This window comes from Mytilus californianus, unplaced genomic scaffold (assembly GCF_021869535.1).
Source record: "Mytilus californianus isolate M0D057914Y unplaced genomic scaffold, xbMytCali1.0.p SCAF_5, whole genome shotgun sequence".
Lineage (NCBI taxonomy): Eukaryota > Metazoa > Mollusca > Bivalvia > Mytilida > Mytilidae > Mytilus > Mytilus californianus.
Window position 1 is genome coordinate 64,524,371 of NW_026262701.1, and position 14,573 is coordinate 64,538,943.

The 14,573-nt window shown below is 31.3% G+C and overlaps 4 protein-coding genes and 1 long non-coding RNA gene across 11 annotated transcripts in view; 2 read left to right on the forward strand and 3 right to left on the reverse strand.

Moving 5' to 3' along the window:
- The window catches only part of LOC127701233 (importin-4-like), a 997,117-nt gene that overhangs the window by 222,703 nt on the left and 759,841 nt on the right, over positions 1 to 14,573 (reverse strand). The gene's annotated exons all lie outside the window — the stretch shown is intronic.
- Positions 1 to 14,573, reverse strand: part of LOC127701235 (GPI transamidase component PIG-T-like) — a 242,162-nt gene that overhangs the window by 159,744 nt on the left and 67,845 nt on the right. The gene's annotated exons all lie outside the window — the stretch shown is intronic.
- Positions 1 to 14,573, forward strand: part of LOC127701252 (uncharacterized) — a 239,064-nt gene that overhangs the window by 106,492 nt on the left and 117,999 nt on the right. The window lies entirely within an intron of this gene.
- The window catches only part of LOC127701240 (zinc finger CCCH domain-containing protein 13-like), a 406,889-nt gene that overhangs the window by 53,727 nt on the left and 338,589 nt on the right, over positions 1 to 14,573 (forward strand). The gene's annotated exons all lie outside the window — the stretch shown is intronic.
- Positions 9,115 to 10,517, reverse strand: LOC127701242 (uncharacterized). The gene is made up of 2 exons (XM_052205069.1): positions 10,042 to 10,517; positions 9,115 to 9,247 (listed from the first exon to the last, which is right to left on the reverse strand). Exons 1-2 carry the CDS (start codon positions 10,515 to 10,517, stop codon positions 9,115 to 9,117), a joined length of 609 nt encoding a protein of 202 aa, XP_052061029.1.

The window sequence follows — 14,573 nt, forward strand, 5'->3', positions numbered from 1 at the left end:
AACTGGGCCTAAAAATCTAATGTTTAAATAGAGTTTAGATTCAGCATTTCAAAGATCCCTATATACATATTTAATTTATGTTGAAATGAAACACAGGTTAATTTTATCCATAATATTTTCTGTGCAAATGGAAATAACTCAAACTGGATAAATAGTTCTCTAAAATAAGATATGATGCAATTTTTCAAATCAATAATATAATAACAACAACCAGTGATGAATAAGTTCTCTAAAATTAGATATGATTAAACACTCAAACATTGTTAGAATCAGCATATCAAAGAACCAAAGAATTCAATTTTTGAGGAAATTAAACAAAAGTTTAATTTAGGACCCTTTGGACCTCAATGTGGTTTTATCTTATTAATAATGAAAAGCTCGACCGTTTACAAGTTCTTAAACAGGAGGGGGTATTTCATTTGATTTGTTTTATTGTCCCATACAAGAATATATATGGTTTCGGGTTGGGGATCTTGACCATTTACAAGTTTTCAAAAAGAAGGGGGGTGGGGGTTACCCCAGGAGACTTTACCTCAATTTCATTTGATTTGTTTTATTGTCCCATTCAAGAATATATATGGTTTAGGGGTGGGGATCTCCACCGTTTACAAGTTCTCAAAGAGGAGGGGTTGGGGTGACCCCAGGGGACTCGCCTTTTACTTCATTTGATTAGCTTTATTGTCCCATACAAGAATATATATGGTTTCAGGGTGGGGATCTTGACCATTTACAAGTTTTCAAAAAGAAGGCAGTTGGGGGTTACCCCAGGGGACTTCCCCTCAATTTCATTTGATTTGTTTTATTGTCCCATTCAAGAATATATATGGTTTAGGGGTGGGGATCTTGACCGTTTACAAGTTATCAAAAAGAAAGGGGTGGGGGTTACCCCCATGGACTTCCCCTATATTTCAATTGATTTGTTTTATTGACCCATACAAGAATATATATATGGTTTAGGGGTGGGGATCTTGACCGTTTATAAGTTTTCAAAAAGAAGGGTGGTGGGGGTGACCCCCCTGGATTTCCCCTATATTTCATTTGATTAGTGTTATTGTCCCATACAAGAATATATATGGTTTAGGGGTGGGGATCTCGACCATTTACAAGTTCTCAAACAGAATGGGGTGGGGTTGACCCCATGGGACTCGCCTTTTATTTCATTAGATTTGTTTTATTGTCCCATACAAGAATATATATGGTTTCAGGGTGGGGATCTTGACCGTTTACAAGTTTTCAAAAAGAAGGGGGGTGGGGATGGTCCCGGGGACTCCCCCAATATTTCATTTGATTTGTTTTATTGTCCCATACAAGATGGTTTAGGGGTGGGGATCTCGACCGTTTACAAGATAAAAGCACATTCTCAAATTGAAGGGGGGTGGGGGTAAGAATATATATGGTTTAGGGAGACTTAATTATCTACAAAATGTCTAATAAAGAACAGTAAATTTCAAACTTCATTTATACAGTCCTACTAGTAAATGTCAAACTTTATATATACAGTCCTACAGATCTTATCAGGAAACAGAAATTTTTCAAATAAATCTGTCACTCCAATGATTATCATATGCTAAGATATAACCCAGATCTAATTAATAATTAATAATGTAATAATCTTCAAAATGTCTAATAATATAGCTTATAATCATCACCACTTAGGAAATAGATAATTTTCAAATAAATCTGTCACTCCAATTTTTAATGTGAGATAAGACAAGTCATAAAAGTTTCAAACAATTTACCAATGATATTTCGCCAATAACTCAAATTTATTTCCATGAACCAGTAACAAAACACCAAAATAATTCTCTAAAATTAGATATGACTTAACCACTCATAAATCTCTAAAATTAGATATGATTTTATATCTATCAATTAAACACATCACTTTTCAAAACAAATAACTCAAACTTATTTCCATAAACCAGTAAAAAACCAGCAAAATACTTCTCTAAAATCAGATATGATGTTATATCTAATTCCATATTATAATCAAATTTAATTAATAGTTGCTAATATTGTTTCTTTCATGTGTCAAAAAATAATACAGATCTGCAACTTATCTATCAATGTCAAAAACTTTATCTCATAACAAAAATAGATTATTATCTAATTAAAAACAAGTTCAGATTCAGCACTTGAAAGAACCCTATATATATTTAATTTATGTTCAAATATAACACACACAAACTGATTAATTTTCCCAGGGGACCTGCCCTTTATTTCATATGATTTGTTTTTTTGTCCCATACAAGGATATATATGGTTTAGGGGCGGGGATCTCGACCATTTACAAGTTCTTAAACAGGAAGAAGGTGGGAATGACCCCAAGGAACTCACCTTTTATTTCATTTCATTTGTTTTATTGTAACATACAAGAATATATATGGTTTCGCGGTGGGGATCTTGACAGTTTACAAGTTTTCAAAAAAAAGGAAAGTAAGGGTTACCCCAGGGGACATCCCCTAAATTTAATTTGCTTTATTTTATTTTCCCATACAAGAATATATATGGTTTAGGGGTGGGGATCTCAACCGTTTACAAGTTTTCAAAAAGAAGGGGGTAGGGTTTACCCCCATGGACTTCCCCTATACAGTCGAACCTCGTTGTGTCGAACTCGGTTGTGTCGAAAACTCGGATGAGTCGAAGTAATTTCTCAGTCCCCGTAAAATTCCCGTTTGATCAATGCATAATTACCTCTGATGAGTCGAACTCGGTTGATTCGAATACTCGGTTAAGTCGAGTAAATTTTATAGTCCCATCGATGTAAAATTCATGTAAATTGACCCCGATGACTCGAAGTTCGAAAGTAAGAATTTTCAAAAGATGCAGACCTAATGATAAAAATTCAAATCGGATGTATTTCTTATGTAACTTAATCATTTTCCAAAGAGATTAAAGCTGAGTAAACATACTTGTTTGTATAACAGTTAAAATGACATGTTTATGGTGACCGCTTATTAACACCTTTGGTTGATCGTTCAAGCGGAATGTTAGTGTGTTGAACATTTTTCACATCAGATAAAAACAAAACAAATTTAAATGACACAAGCCGAGATTAAATGAATCGTTAGATTTAAAACTCATTAATTACAATAAATAAAAGGATTAGGACAATTATGATCAATTCACGATAATTTAATGTAAAGTAGACGACCTCTGGCTCATCAGAGACCTTCATAACTTAATTCGTTCTGCGAGTGATTTCATAATTTATAGTGACTGACCTTTGTAAATATTTGTGCAGACTATTGATTTTATTTGTGCATGATTTGTATCTGTACTTGTGTGTTTAATTATCATGAAGAACCAAAAATGGAGATTGAATACACAATCATAAAGTGTCATATCGAAAAAAAGGCACACAAATCATATCGTATTTCATGCATTCCAAATTTATGACGACACACTCGACCTCGGATGAGTCGAAACCTCGGATGTGTCGAATACTTGGGTCCGGTCCCTTCGACTCCGACACAACGAGGTTCGACTGTATTTCATTTGATTTGATATATTGTCTCATACAAGAATATATATGGTTTCTGGATGGGAATCTTGACCGTTTACAAGTTATCAAAAAAAAAAGGGGGGTAGGGGTTACCCCAATGGACTTCCCCTATATTTCATTTGATTAGTTTTATTGTCCCATACAAGAATATATATGGTTTAGGGGGTGGGGATCTCGACCGTTTACAAGTTCTTAAACAGAAAGAAGGTGGGGATGACCCCAGGGGACTTGACTTTTATTTCATTTGATTTGTTTTATTGTAACATACAAGAATATATATGGTTTCAGGGTGGGGATCTTGACTGTTTATAAAGTTTTCAAAAAAAAAGGTGTGGGGGTTACCCCAGGGGACTTCCCCTAAATTTCAATTCATTTGTTTTATTGTCCCATACAAGAATATACAGTACTTGCAAGCTTAGGCGTTACTGTTTGACGTGAACTTGACTGATCGATGAATGATCGGTGACGGATGTTTGACTGATCGGTGACTGATCGGTGATCGATGACCCATATAATCCGTCAGATACGTCAAATAGGCTATGTGAGAGTTACCGTGACAATGGTCAGCGATTGATCAGTAATTTAATTGTATGCACAGATCGGACGGATACGTATATCATTAAAATTTTTATGTAAAACGAACTCCACAGTTTTTACAGTCGATAAAGGCGGACCTCTACGAAGACATCTTTACTCGTTAATTATGTACCACTAAAAAGCGATAAAATGTTATCATTTAAAATAAGTACTCTATTTATTGTTGTTAGATAATGAAAATTAAAATAGTAGAACAGTAAAGATACATACAGCTTTGTTTGGATTAATTAAGGCCAAAATAAATAAATAGTGTGTTTCCTATTTCACCCCCCAAAAAAATAGGTAGGGTAGGTAGGTAAAACATTTTATTTTATAAAAACATTTTATTTTTTTCTATTGTTTTTTCCCGTAGGGTCTTGCAACAATTGGAGTTTTTCCAGTGTTTTTACATTCATCGCAAAGAGGAAGAACAGTCTTGTATGCTTTCTTCAGCTCCAAACAAACATTGCTTTCTGCTATACCGCATTGACAACAAATGTCCTTTCGTCCCAGGTCACTGCTGAAATATGGTAGTTCAACTGGGCTTCCACATGAAAGATTGTCTCTGGGCATTATCACTTTCTTCAAAACATGACGTGGCGGTGTTATAGGTGCCCCACATGTATACTCAAAATCACTGATAAGAAGTACTAAAGAGACTTTCTGTCTATCTGTTAAAACATGCTTGGAGTACAACACTCTTGGCTTGTTGCATTCGACACAAACAATAGTGGATCTTGCATGTTGTGCAGTTGTTAACTTATTTTCAGCAAACTCTGGTTCTTCATCTTCGTATTCAATAACAATTTCACTGTGTTCATTGTTCTCAATAGCAGTTGATCTTTCTATTTCATCTGTGGTCTCTTCAACAACTTGATCAGTTTTCTTAGATTTCTTCTGTATTTTCATAGATGGTCTATCTTCTTCAGTTTCCTGGTGTTTCACTTCCTCATATTGCAGATAATGATCCTGATCAGTTGTGTTTATAACTGGGTCAGGAAGCCACATTAAGTTTTCTCTGCTTAAAGTTGGAGGAATACAGCAATTGGCATCATCACATTTACGTAATTGAAATGTATAATGTCTCTGTCTACTATGTTTTTCAATCCACTGAATGTATGACTGACACTTCTTTGTGTGCACTTTCTGTAATTTCTGCAAGTTAAGGTCTGGAAAATGTTCTCGCAAATGTCTTTGTATAATATCTATCTCATCAATAACGATTGGATCTATTGCTTGCATAGGTTTTTCCTTTAGAGACAATCTCAAGAATCTATTTCTTACTGTGGATTGTACAGGTTCAATAAGTTCGATCCATTTCTGTTTTATATCTTGCTTTTTTTCACAGAGAGTTCTCAAGGATGCCATACTTCCACATCTGATAATCTCCCTTTCTGTATCATCATCTCCTGATGGTCTTTCTAATGCACAGTTCTGGAGTGCTAGATTCAAAATAGACATTATACGCTCAGCTGGGTTTGTCCAGCTTTGACCTGGGGCACAGCGTGCAAGTATCATCATATCTAAATTCAGTTCGTAAAATATACATATAGAAGCACATCTGACTGCTTCTAATGTATGTCTTTGATCTGTACCCCCATCTGTAAATTTCATCAAGATCTTTGCATTGTTTTGGGGACTGTTGTTGAACACTTTTATCAAAGCTGCTGCATGTCTAAAAGGGTTTGATGTTTCAAGGACTGAATCATTCACAATATTTGTTACTGTTCCACGCACAAAAGACTTGGAAGCATCAACAGGAACTTCACACTGTAAAATCACAGATGGCGTGATTGATGACATACTCATGTCATGATCTTTCGCTCCAAATGTAGAACATGTTGGTGCAATAGATTTCTTGCCTCTTACTCCCGTTGATATAGGGCACCCCGGTGAACCGACTGGGATCTTGGCTTTATCATCACAAAAAAAGACAGCTGCCAGTTCTTTAAGTTCTGATGCCATCTTCTTAAAATATTTAAGTTGAGCACCACAATAGTGATCATCTGGGTGAGCACTTCGTAATTGTCGTCGTTGTATCTTGTATTGAACCTGAATCTTTCCAGTAAAATTTAATGCTGCCCTAGTATATGGATTTTTTGGTGCAAACTGTAACCTAACTAAACTCTTTGAAGGGATCTGTGTTCCTTCAGGGCATTTCTTTGAAGAAATCTTGATGAGTTCATCTAGAGAAATCCATTGTGACAGGTGTGAAACATTATGGCGACGATCATCGGCAGCAGTCACTTCCTCAACGACTCCAGACAGTTTATCGAAAAAAATATCATAGGTACCAGTTGGTCTACCAGCATTGAGATTTCTGAGGTCAGCCAATAATCCCTGTTCACCAAGAAAGATGAGACGAAGCCTTTCTTGTGTTGCTGGATGATTCACAGTTGCTGCATCCAGTGTGAGTTCCTTGTAGATAAGATCTGCCACAGAAGGAAGCACTTTGGTGACATTTTGAAGTTTCTGTTTAAATAAGGATCTTTGGGCTCTTGTATGAAATTCCTGTAAATGTACTTTTGACTTTTGTAGCATTCTAGCTCCATCTATCAGGATTTCTGATTCAGAACGATTTGCATTCACTTTTACGATGCAAATAGTAGTCAAGATGGAACCACCCGGACAAAAACGTATAATATCTACTGGTGTCGAAAGTTGCAATTGTTCAAAGTATCTAAGTCTTTTCAAGGAATCTTCAAAAGGTCTGTCCAAATGCTTATCTTCATCAAATAAGATTGGAACAGACTTAGGTTTTGATCTAACATCTTCATCCAAAAGCTTGTAGCATGATTTGACATCAGTAGGTGTCATTCTCCTATGTTCAATAGTAGCAAACTTGTCAATAGTTCTGACAGGGTGATCCAATGATTGATTCTTTTGAGTAACCTGGTTTTGTAGCAGTAAATATTCTCGGTATGCACTCATACAGTCTGCCAGCTGTCTAATGTTTTCACCTTCTTTCTTCCATTGAGGACTGTTTCCTATTACTGGCTTCATTAAGATACTGAAAATAAAATATTTTAAAATAAATTTCATTTATTTTGAATCTTGAAAACTATGATTTTATCTTCAGCAGTAAATAGAATATAGTAAAACCATAAGTGGAGTAAATCTGGTGTGTTGACTGAGTAAAAGTTTCTTGCTATGCATGCATCTACCGTCTACACTAAAACATTAGTCCCAAACAAATGTTAACTATTACATCTAGCATTGGGACAGTTGGATGACATACCAAATATCAATTACAATGTCATAAAATCTACTACCATAAAGATTTAAAAATTCATGTTGTCAGATGACCATAGAATTTCCACACTGAAGATTTCAGTCTTTCTTCTCATATTCCACATATAAACATATACCATTATTTGTATGGTTGGTTTAGATGTTCCTATGTATTAAAATTAGGATTCCAGACTAACAGTATCTGCTTTTAAATGGAAGTAGACACAGCTTTCCAATATTAACATACTATTAAGGTATAAATGTCTTCAAATTCATATATGCTATTTTGAAATGATGCCAATGACAACCAGTTTAAGAATTTAATTGTCACAACGTTTTGAAGAACTTCTAAAAGGTGTAAAAAAAATTAAACATTGAAAAAGTGGACAAAATTCCCCTTTTGTGTCAGAATATATGAATTTGTAGTACTGAAAGTGTATAATATAGCCATGCAAACCTATACAGTGCCTGGCTGTGGCTGTAAAGACTGGTAGCAGAAAGTGGAAGCTGTTTACATTTTTTTCTCTTAAATTGATCATAACCACTGTACTGACTAAAGACTCTTGGAATCGGATTAACATTTTTACGTCTAAGTGCAGCATCGTCAATTACTTGATGATGGTTTGTCAGGTACCAGAGTGCATTACATAGGGTCTACAATAAAGCATAAGAAAATTTAAAGCATTAAAAAAGAGTAGAAAAGTTGATGAAGTTCATATATTGGATTGAATCTAGAACATGCACGGTTCAAAATAAAAATGAGACAACTCAGACATTTTTTTTAAATATCATAAATACTGCTATTTTAATTTGGCAAAAAAAAAATGAATCCAACAGATCAGCTTTGGCTTGACATTTAAATTGTAGCAGACGCTTGATAATTCTTTCTAAAAATTATAAAATGCTAAAACATAAACCAAAAGTTGTATTAAACAAGCATATACAGGTATACTATAAAGGTGGAAGTATTAGGTGCAAATACAGATTATAAATGTGCCTTTACTATTTGCTAGAATATATAGAAAGCCTTTAAAGAATGCCAAATCAAAAAGTATTTTACATCAAACAAGATCATCAATCTGATCCCCCCTGCCATGTTAAAAAGTTAGTTTCAGAGAAGGAGGAGAATATTAGGCATGTCCGTATGTTTTCAGAGAAGAAGAATAATATTATTTAATATGCATGTTAGTATGTTTTCTTTTGAATAATACGTGTATATGCATAGTATTGAGGTTCTAAAAAAGTGTTTTACTTTTGATTTGGCATTCAGATGATAGTTTAAGGATGTTAAAAGTCACACTACAGATGTCAGAGTATACACCTTGCACACCAGAGATATTTGTGTACTCACCTATTGATGCTGCTATATAAATGATTAATTTGTATTTAAATAAAAAAAATATGTACATGTTTATGTGTTGAGATGCTTCCCGATTTTACTTCAAGAAAGAGACAGGTTTAATGCCATAAACATGATAAAACCTGGTTGAACCCACCATTTTCAATTGAAAATTCCTGTACCCAGTCAGCAATATGACAAATGTCCCCAAGTTGTTTTGTGGGTGACTTGAATTTCATTTTTATAGACTTTCCATTCTGATTTAAATGTTTGGATTTTTGTTGTTTATACTTTTAATCATTTAATTTAGAACAAATATAGCAAAAGAAAAAGTACTTGAACTATCTTATTCATTTGTTATTATTAAAGACAAGTTCTGACAATTTGCTGATTGATAATATAAATTTCATGTTAAGTTTGCCAAAAAAGATTCTCTATTGTAAATATAATCCTGGCATCGAAATCATACCTGAATAATGTATGCACCATCTATATCAGCAACTGCCTTCGGAAAGTTTAAACCTTTAGACTCAAAATCATCAACAAGGTTATTGTAAAGTTCGTCTTTTCGTGACAGACCTTCTTTCATTCCAGCACTACAAAAATGAAATGAAAATATATACACTGGTACGTCAAGATTAAAAACACACCATTTTTATAACAAAAAACTAATTCTTTGCTCTGGAGATTTTATTCATATACACATGCCAAATGCTGTGATAGTTAGCTGTAAAAAATATTGATATAATTTAGTTGAAATGCAGTATGAAAATTGTGCGAAATATTTCTCGAACTGCTTCTCTAGTATATAAGCAGTTGCAAATTATTTATCTTGTTTTGGCTTATTATCCATTTTAAGTACTCCAGAAGATTTTCTAGTTGTAATGAATATAAAACCCAACAGGGAAAAAGGTTCCAAATCAATTGGTTGATGTGCCACCCTGTGTCCAATTATTTAATATATAGAATACTTTTCTGTCGGACTGAAATATGAAAATAAACTTTAATGCAAATTCTATGCTTTTCATGGGTCAAAATTTGAATATCTTCTTGCCATTGAATGAGAATATCTTTAAAAAAAATGTGGCATGTTGTGTAGAGCCTCCGAGATCAAACCAATGTATTGAAATGACACACAGGGTATGCGTGGGAGCAGTGGTCTTGTAATGACTTATATAAAATATACTTGTCAAATAAATTGTAGGTATAAATATGACATGATTTTTTTTCCTTTTCTTGTATATTATCAATTTGTTTAATATAGGACCAGCCAGAGAAATATTAAAGAATAAAAGTTGACATGGTGCTGGGGCAGATTCATTTATAAATGAACATGAATCATACACCATGTCTGCCTACTGGGGAAAGCTTTTTTTTCTTTTGAACCTACCTTTTTCTCTTTCTCGATACACATTTTCTGCCCCCTGCCATCATTACTTCAAAGGCATTGACTGCCGTTTTTGTTGCATCCTGTGCACAAGTCTGAATAACATTTACCAGAGCGTTTTTCACTACAAAATCTTCTTTTATTTTACAGGTAAAATGAACACATTTAACATGAAAACTGTTTGTTAGTTCACCAACAGATAAATTTTTCTCAACCTGGAATAATTCTGATTTCTGGTCTAACGAAGTTGAACAAAATATGTCAACTTCGTGTTTCTTTTCGTCCAAAGGTCCTGCATCATGGTGTTCCCCAAAAAGGTTTATCATACTAAAATTGTCGGGTATTGATGTCATAATATTTTTAGCCTCCATATGTTCGCATTTAGCATATCTGACGGCCAATACACTGCATGGCTGTCGAAAAGCCATGCTGTTGTTTACTTTAAATCTTGGTTCTTGATACGCTTTACCTATGCACATCAGTCGATATTATCAAACGCTTTGAGGATCAATAATATTCTAAACGAATAATCGGATCCGGAAAGACCGAAAAATCCGGGTTTTTTATTTTTATTTCTATATCACCAATAAAATGTTTAGGGTCGGCGTCGGAAACGGAGGTAGGGTCGGGAAACCGGAAACACACTATTTATTTATTTTGGCCTAATTTAGAGTGTTGTTTTAATTTTTGTTCTAGATTACCAATATTTCTTCTTCTAATAACATATAATGCAATGTTATTTCTGATTAGTAACTTAAAAGGCCTCAAGAAAAGTTTCTTTGATAGAATTTTAAAAAAATAAGTATTAAAATACTTAAACTTTAATTTGTGTTGATTAAAGATGCAATCATTTCATTATTTTGTACTTTTTGTACATCAGGATTGGTCGTTTTTCATAAAATATGTTGAATTTCAGGAAAAAGATACTAAATTTTTGTTCGAGTTGCTTAAAAATGCAAATATTTCTTCTTTTATATCAGAAATAATGCACGTCAATAGCAATCAGTCATAATTAATGCATTCAGATAATTAATTTTGTATAAGATATAAATAATTTAAGGATAAATATACATACACTTTTGTTTTTATTAAATAGGAATTCAATAATTTCTCTTTTTTAATGGAAAATATTGGAACGCCTATGGTTTTTTGTACTTTTTATGGTTCAGGATTGGTTGTTTTTTATAAAATCAAAATAATATCTGAGAAAATATACTAAAATGTTTGTTTGCATTGTTTAAAATTACAAATTTTTCTTCTTTTGATAAAAAATAATGCAATGGTATTTGTAACTAGTTATTTCAAAGTTCTCCCATAAAATTTTTTTTGTAAGAATTTTGATAATGTAAGGAGAATTTTACTTAAACTTTTGTTTTGTGTTGAATACAAATTAAATAATTTCTTTATTTTGATAGAAATTATGAACCGTCATTTGATTTTGGTACATTTTGTACATCAGGATTGGTTGTTTTTCATAAATATGCTGAATTTCAGGGAAAATACACTAAATTTTTGTTCGTGTTGCTTAAATATGCAAATATTTCTTCTTTTATATCAGAAATAATGCAACTTCAATTGCAATCAGTCATAGTTAATGCATTCAGATAATTACTTTTGTATAAGATATGAATAATTTAAGGATAAATATACATACACTTTTGTTTTTATTAAATAAGAATTCAATAATTTCTCTTTTTTAATGGAAAATATTGGAACGTCTATGGTTTTTTGTACTTTTTATGGTTCAGGATTGGTTGTTTTTTATAAAATCAAAATAATATCTGAGAAAAGATACTTAAATGTTGTTCACATTGTTTAAAATTACCAATTATTCTTCTCTCGATAAAAAATAATGCAATGTTATTTGTAACTAGTTATTTCAAAGTTCTCCTATCAGATTTTTTTTGTACGAATTTTGATAATGTAAGGAGAATTTTACTTAAAATAAACTTTTTGTTTTGTGTTGAACACAAATTAAATAATTTCTTTATTTTGATAGAAATTATGAACTGTCATTTGATTTCGGTACATTTTGTACATCAGGATTGGTTGTTTTTCATAAAATAGGCTGAATTTCAGGGAAAAGATACTAAATTTTTGTTCGCGTTGCTTAAATATGCAAATATTTCTTCTTTTATATCAGAAATAATGCAATTTCATTTGCAATCAGTCAAAGTTAATGCATTCAGATATTAAGTACTTTTGTATAAGATATGAATAATTTAAGGATAAATATACATAAACTTTTGTTTTTGTTAAATAAGAATTCAATTATTTCTCTTTTTTAATGGAAATTATTGACCTATGGCTTTTTGTACTTTTTATGGTTCAGGATTGGTTGTTTTTTATAAAATCAAAATAATATCTGAGAAAATAGACTTAAATGTTGTTTGCATTGATTAAAATTACCAATTTTTCTTTTCTTCTTTTGATAAAAAATATGCAATGTTATTTGTAACTAGTTATTTCAAAGTCCTCCAATAAGATTTTGTTTTTTTTGTGAGAATTTTGATAATGTAAGGAGAATAATTCTTAAACTTTTGTTTTGTGTTGAATACGAATGCAATAATTTCTTTATTTTGACAGAAATTATAAACCGTCATTTGATTTAGGTACTTCTTGTACATCATGATTGGTTGTTTTTCATAAAATATGCTGAATTTCAAGGAAAAGATACTAAATTTTTGTTCGCGTTGCTTAAAAATGCAAATATTTCTTCTTTTATATCAGAAAAAATGCAACGTCAATTGCAATCAGTCATTATAAATGCCTTTAGATAAGTAATTTTGTATAAAATGTGAATCATTGAAGAATATATACATAAACTTTTGTTTTTGTTAGATAAGAATGCAATAATTTCTTTATTTTGATAGAAATTATGAACCGTCATTTGATTTTGGTTCTTTTAATACATCAGGATTGGTTGTTTTTCATAAAATAGGCTGAATTTCAAGGGAAAAGATACTAAATTTCTGTTAGTATGCTTCAATATGCAAATATTTCTTCTTTTATATCAAAAATAATTCAACGTCAATTGCAATCAGTCATAAGTAATGCATTCAGATAAGTACTTTTATATAAGATATGAATAATTGAAGGATAAATATGCATAAACTTTTGTTTTTGTTAGATAAGAAAGCAATAATTTCTTAATTTTGATAGAAATTATGAACCATCATTTGATTTTGGTTCTTTTTGTACATCAGGATTGGTTGTTTTTCATAAAATAGGCTGAATTTCAGGGAAAGGTTCTAAATTTTAGTTCGTGTTGCTTGAAAATATAAATATGTCTTCTTTTGTATCAGAAATAATTCAACGTCAATTGCAATCAGTCATAACTAATGCATTCAGATAAGTTCTTTTGTAAAAGATATGAATAATTGAAGGATAAATATGCATAGACTTTTGTTTTTGTTAAATAAGAAAGCAATAATTTCTTAATTTTGATAGAAATTATGAACCATCATTTGATTTTGGTTCTTTTTGTACATCAGGATTGGTTGTTTTTCATAAAATATTCTGAATATCAGGGAAAAGATACTAAATTTTAGTTTGTGTTGCTTGAAAATATAAATATGTCTACTTTTGTATCAGAAATAATTCAACGTCAATTGCAATCAGTCATAACTAATGCATTCAGATAAGTTCTTTTGTAAAAGATGTGAATAATTTACTGATAAATATACATAAACTTTTGTTTTTGTTTGATAAAAATTCAAAATTCCTCTATTTCAATTTAAATTATTGACTACCTATGACTTTATGTACTTTTTATGGTTTAGGATTGGTTGTTTTTTATAAAATCAAAATAATATCTGAGAAAATTATACTAAAATGTTGTTCACATTGATTAGAATTACCAATTTTTCTTCTTTTGATAAAAAATATTGCAATGTTATTTGTAACTTGTTATTTCAAAGTCCTCCAATAAGATTTTTTTTGTAAGAATTTTGATAATGTAAGGAGATTAATACTTTAACTTTTGTTTTGTGTTGAATACGAATGCAATAATGTCTCTTTTTTAATGGAAATTATTGAACGCCTATGGCTTTTTGTACTTTTTATGGTTCAGAATTTGTTGCTTTTCATAAAATATGTTGAATTTAAGGGAAAAGATTCTAAATGTAATGTTCGCATTGCTTAAAAATACAAATATTTCTTCTTTTATATCAGAAATAATGCAACGTCAATTGCTATCAGTCATTATAAATGCCTTTATATAAGTATTTTTTAATTAAATGTGAATAAATGAGCATAAACTTTTGTTTTTGTTGAACAAGAATGCAATAATTTCTTTATTTGAATGAAAATTATTGACTGTCATTAGATGTTTGTACTTTTCATAGTTTAGTATTGGTTGTTTTTCATAAAAGTAAAAGAAAATCATAGAACATATCCTTAAATGTTGTTCACATTGTTTAAAATTACCAATTTCTCTTGTTTTGTTAAAAAATAATGCAATGTTATTTGTAACTAGTTATTTCAAAGGCTTCAAGATTATTTCTTTTATAAGAATTTTAATATTGTAAGTAGAA

Bases quoted from the DNA above. Each gene is read 5' to 3' on its own strand.
- LOC127701242 (XM_052205069.1), bottom strand. From the start codon at position 10,517: ATGTGCATAGGTAAAGCGTATCAAGAACCAAGATTTAAAGTAAACAAC. The intron at 9,248-10,041 runs GTAGGTTCAAAA...TCATTTTTGTAG, and splicing joins GTATCGAGAAAGAGAAAAAG to TGCTGGAATGAAAGAAGGTC.